Genomic DNA, 5,442 nt, shown 5'->3' with positions numbered 1-5,442 from the left:
TGACTCGAAGACGCGCATCGGGCTTCGCAGGCCCGGAAACGTTTTTTGTGAGAAAAACGCAAATAAAATTACATTTACGTTAACGAAAATCTAAGTTTCACAAAAGCATACTGCTGAAAATATAAAATAATGTTTTTCAGATAAATGCCACTTTCAATTTACACAATTACAACTAGTTTAAGTACAAAATATTTAAAATTGTTTAAAGGTTCTTTTCTCTTTAAAACTGAAAATTACAAAACATACATGAGACATAAATTATTACTAGTATTTATTAATAAAAATTATTTCTACATTAGTAAATTAAAATAAAACTTACATTTTAGAGACATTTGCAGCAAACAACGCTGCTATGTTCCCCGCATACATTTTTTTTACACGCGGAACAACACATTTGGGATTTTCTGTCCTTTGTACTGGGACATACATGGCATCTTTTTCTAGAAATTTTTTGCTTTTTTTGCGGGGGAGTATCACAATTTTCACTGTGGTTACAATTCAATTGGTTACGCAATTGACGGGGAAGAGTAGCCTGCATACTTCTTTCTTGAAGGTGATCCTTCAATAATTCTAAAGAAAGATCTTTTATGAATAAACTTCTTTTCTTATACTGAACGGGTGGCGTATTTGATGACAGTAATATGATTCGAGAATTTACAGTAGCAATATTCAGCATACTGAAAAATATGACCATAGGCCATCTTTTACTTATCCTCGCAGTAGAATATGTAGCTGACATTTCATCCACTACATCAACTGCGCCCTTTGTAAGGTTATAAAATGTTATAATCTCTGGTTTCTTTGCTTCTCCTGTAGAAGCGTCAATTGCACCATCATTATGCATTGAGGATAATAGAACAACGCATTTGTTTTTTTTCGGTACGTAAGAAACCAGTGTCAAATTTTTTTGGAATCCAAATAATGTTGAATATTGTTCTCGTTTTTTTCCAGAAATGAATTCCTTTGGAAGCTCCCTTTTATTTTTTCGGACTGTTCCCACAAGTGTAATTTTTTTCTTCAAGAGGTCTTTTGCTAAATCATAGCTAGTGTACCAATTGTCAACAGTTAGGTTGCGTCCTGAATTGAAAATAGGTTCTAGTAATCTCTTTACAATTTTGTCTGGGCCATTTTCAACGTTATATGGTCCTGCTGGTTGAGTTCCTGCATAAATCTCTAGGTTCCATGTATAAAATGTTCTCGCATCTACCAAGGCAAAAATTTTTATTCCATACTTGGCTGGTTTATTTGGCATGTACTGTCGAAATGAACACCTTCCTCTGAACGGTTCTAATTTTTCGTCGATTGTCACATATTCTCCAAGAGTTTGAACTTTTTGACAATTTGCGACGAACATTTCAAAAATATTTCTGATGGGAGCAAGTTTATCCACTTCTCTTCTAGAAGAACGATCTCTTACATCATCAAATCTGACACACCTCATCAGAAATAAAAAACGTTTATATGACATAGTACGGTGGAATATGTCAATTCCTGTTCCATCAGTAGCCCAGAGATCCTTTACATTTACATGGGAAGATTTGTGCAGTCCACCAAAATAGAGAAGTCCTATAAATGCCTTTATTTCAGAAATTTTTGTAGGACTCTCTTTCTCTTCCAAATTTACATGCAATTGATCGAATAAAAATGTTCGTGCACTCGACAATAATTGATATCATACTTTCATCAATCAGAAATGTCCAAGAATTTATTGGCGAGGATACATTTTTTGTTTCGCCAATATTTCCAGGCAGTTTTGAAATGATATTGTGAGCAGGAGTTCTCACATTTTTCCTTGGCTCCTTTTTATGCCATATCGTTTTACCGTCTTTCCCAACGTAATCATCGGTGGATTCACAAACGTACACTTCACTGTCTGAATCTAGCTCCTCTTCTGAATTCGATAAATGATCACTAATTAATTCTTCATCAACAATTTCTTCATCTTCCTCATTAAGAGATTCTTCATCTGTTGAAACTTCCGCTAATAATTTTTGTAATCTTTCGCATTCCTCTTTATAACTCAAGTATCGAGACATTATTGCGACCGTCTCCACTGCTTACAAAAATAGCTATGCGAACGCTCGCATCGGGCTTTCGAGGCCCGCGCAGCTGTTTCTGACAGCAGGTGTTCCATTTTCCAAGAAACGAGAGGGGTGAAATTCCTAGAATGACTGGGGTCAGGTGGCAAATGACCTTGGACGCAGCTACTGGGGAACTTGAGTTTCTACGCTAAAAAACCGATTTTCTGTAGAATTTTTTTCAAGCGCTCGGGCCTCCGAGGCCCGACGCGCGCGCTCGCGGGTTAAGCAACATTTGCTTTTTTTCTTCTTTTATTTGCCATAACTCTACGTGAAATCATCTGAGAGACATGAAATTCAGAAATGAGAGACAACAACATTTTGTACTTAAAAGATGATGAAAGCATAGTTGTACAAAAATGAATATAATGCATATAGTCTGGAATCAAACAAAAAAAACTACTTATTAAACTCATTGTATCGCTATATATGACTGTCTGTCCAAGAGGAACAACAAGCAGATGTTCCTTGGTATGGGATATGCCTTCCCCTAACTACAATGTTGCCTCGCACCGTCTTTCCATCCTCAGCACCTAGGAATAGGTAACACCTAGGCACCTAGGAACAGACGCACATGGGGAAGGATCACCTCCTTACAATAGCAATCTCCGGTAACAGAACCTCTATAGAAAGTGTGGAGTTCAGTCCTCCCATTCAGCATAATGCTTCATTGACGAGAACTGAAGGACAATCGTAGTGGTCTCTTTTCGTGATGTTACTGGGATGAAACCATGTCTCGACCTCTCTCGAAATCAACTGGTGTTTCAATCACTTGTGGCAATGAAAGACTCTCATCCATAAAGAGGACACGACTCCACTGATGAGATATCCAGTTTATGTGCTTCTTACACGGTGCCACTGATCGCTATCTTTTAAAGGGATGCAGCGTTCAAGACGGTGGGCGAACAGACCACCTTTGTGATGGCATCTGGTCACAGTAAACCGCGACATTTGTCACCTTTTTTCTTCACATACTTTGTTGCTGAGCAGTGGCACTTGCTGACTAGTATCGGGCTCCTTTCGCCTGCAAGACGATATAGCGGTCATCGACTGTAGTTGTTTTCCTAGGGCGGCCACCACCAACCTTTCTAACAACTAGGGATGACGAATATTTTCAGAGCGGTTATTACATAACCAATATCAAAAAGTCACAAATACAAGAGATAAATACTTTTAAAGAGGGGTGTGATTCAAATCCTTGATACGATCTAACTGATGATATTTCGATTACAGGTTTTGGATCACGATAGAAAGTAACAATCGATACGTTTGCCGGAGCGGTGACTTCACTGGAAAGTAAGAATCGACACGATCTGTCCAATGGAAGCTCTTGAAAGAAATCTGTGATTGGATTGAAAAGTGAACGGACCGGTTATTGGAATTATCGTATCGTATCATTGAATTGCATATCACTGAAATTTATCGGAGCGGTGATTTCACCGGAAAGTGCGAGGCTTCACTGGAAAGTGCAAAGTCACCGCTCCACTTTACGGGAGTGACTGATATTCGTATTTGATGATGCACTATTCCATATAGATTATTTTTAATTGCTCTTGACATGATTGATTTTGATTACATGTACTCTGTTTACTGCCATCTATTGGTAGAATATAGGACTAAAGTAAACATTTTAAAGAAATGACATATATTTTAACTCATCTTTTCCAGAAAATGGTTCACTCTAATAAATAAATTAAATAAATAGTTTTGAGAAAAAAATAAAATTTAAGAAGTAAGCTGAAACAGATAAATTAATTCAATCACACGTTACTTAAATTAGTAAATTAAGTATTAATTACAATTAATAAATTTTATATTTAATATTAAGTAATAATTTTTAATTAATAATATGATTGAAATAACAGATATTTGGAACGCATATTTAAAAATAACAATAGCAATATTATTTGTTATTCAAAAAATCGTGGATTATGCATCTCTACTAACAACTGCATCTATGGTTTAGAAGGCTTTCCAAGCGCGCGAAATGACACTTTTGTTGATTCCGAACTCTTCGGCTGCAATGGTCAAACTGCGACCCACCTCAAGCTTTCCGATCATTCCTCCAGAAGAAATCAACCAGGTGATTTCTATTAGCCATATTTTATGAAAGATCTCACTTGCAGTTTCAGCAAATGTCTTGAATTTCACCCCCGTTCTTCTTTTCCTTGTAGTCTTAAACAGCATGCGCCGACTGTACGCGTTTTACGTACACTCACGTCGCCTATGCTGTTTTGTTCCTGACATTTGCATATGCATCACCTTTCTGCTGAATTGCGTGTTCATTGCACAGGCTGCAAGAAACCCTTTTCTGCAATTTCATGCCTACCTGATTAATATTTACATTGTTGCTTAAGTTTTGCACATCAGTGTATATATTCACCTTATATTTTATCACCCTATATCATAGAAAGAACAGTGAATTTATGTTTTGATATTATTTCGATGGTAAATTTTAAACCATGTTAACTATATTGGTGACAAATTTCTATTAAATTAAATAAAACGCACATGAAAAGCATGAAAGGAATGTAAGAAATATCATTTCAGCGAACTTCTAAGATAAAATAACAAAAATAGATAGATTTATTTTAAAGTTTATAATCTCTAAAAAATTAACATTTTTGAGATATGTAAGTGACGCTCAGTTTATATATTGATTACAAATGGTTTACAGATATACTTGTCTCATTTTGCTCGTGATGAATTTTCATGAAGAAAATAATAAATTCTAATCCCGATATCAATACATAAAAAAAAGACAATAGCTATTTGTAAATCAATAATAGACAGATAATTTTCGAAAGTAATTTATGTCTAACTTTGCATTATAATGATACATATATGCATACATAATGTAAAAAAGGTATTTCATTCCTTTATAAAAGTAATTCAGTAAAAAATAATAAAAGAAAAGAAACGAAAAATGTAATTATCTTAATTTTATGGAAACGTCTTTCATTAAATTCAGAACAAGCTAAAAATGCAAATGAAAGTGTACAAATGGAAAATCTTCACTCATGCAAAATTTTTTCTGGATGAAACTTAAGTTTATGCTCTTACTATATAGTCATATTCTTTGTTTCAAAATAAAGTTATATCTCAAATTCAGTTTCAGTAGTTTCCATAACAATATCACATTTCTTTTGGTGATTTTAATCCACATTTGAAAGTTGTCAATATAGTTTCATTTATTTTCTATTTATCAGTTTTGAAGAAAAAATAAAACTCTAAAAGATTTGCATGTATTTTGCAATGGAAAAAAAATTTCTAGAATTTTAATCATAGAGCAGCATTTTCTCTAATGATATCTGCTCCTACGAAGTGTTAATAAAACATTTTCTAACAAACTCAATTTTTAAAA

The 5,442-nt window shown here is 34.6% G+C and overlaps 1 protein-coding gene across 1 annotated transcript; it reads right to left on the bottom strand.

The window, feature by feature from the left end:
- Positions 1-322: 322 nt before the first annotated feature.
- Positions 323-1,441, bottom strand: LOC129984906 (piggyBac transposable element-derived protein 4-like). Its single transcript, XM_056094858.1, has one exon. It carries the CDS (start codon positions 1,439-1,441, stop codon positions 323-325), a length of 1,119 nt encoding a protein of 372 aa, XP_055950833.1.
- Positions 1,442-5,442: the final 4,001 nt, after the last annotated feature.

The sequence above is a fragment of the Argiope bruennichi genome, chromosome 9 (genome assembly GCF_947563725.1).
Source record: "Argiope bruennichi chromosome 9, qqArgBrue1.1, whole genome shotgun sequence".
NCBI classification, from domain to species: domain Eukaryota; kingdom Metazoa; phylum Arthropoda; class Arachnida; order Araneae; family Araneidae; genus Argiope; species Argiope bruennichi.
The sequence above is the reverse complement of the archived record's forward strand: the minus strand, read 5'-3'. Positions and strand labels throughout refer to the sequence as shown.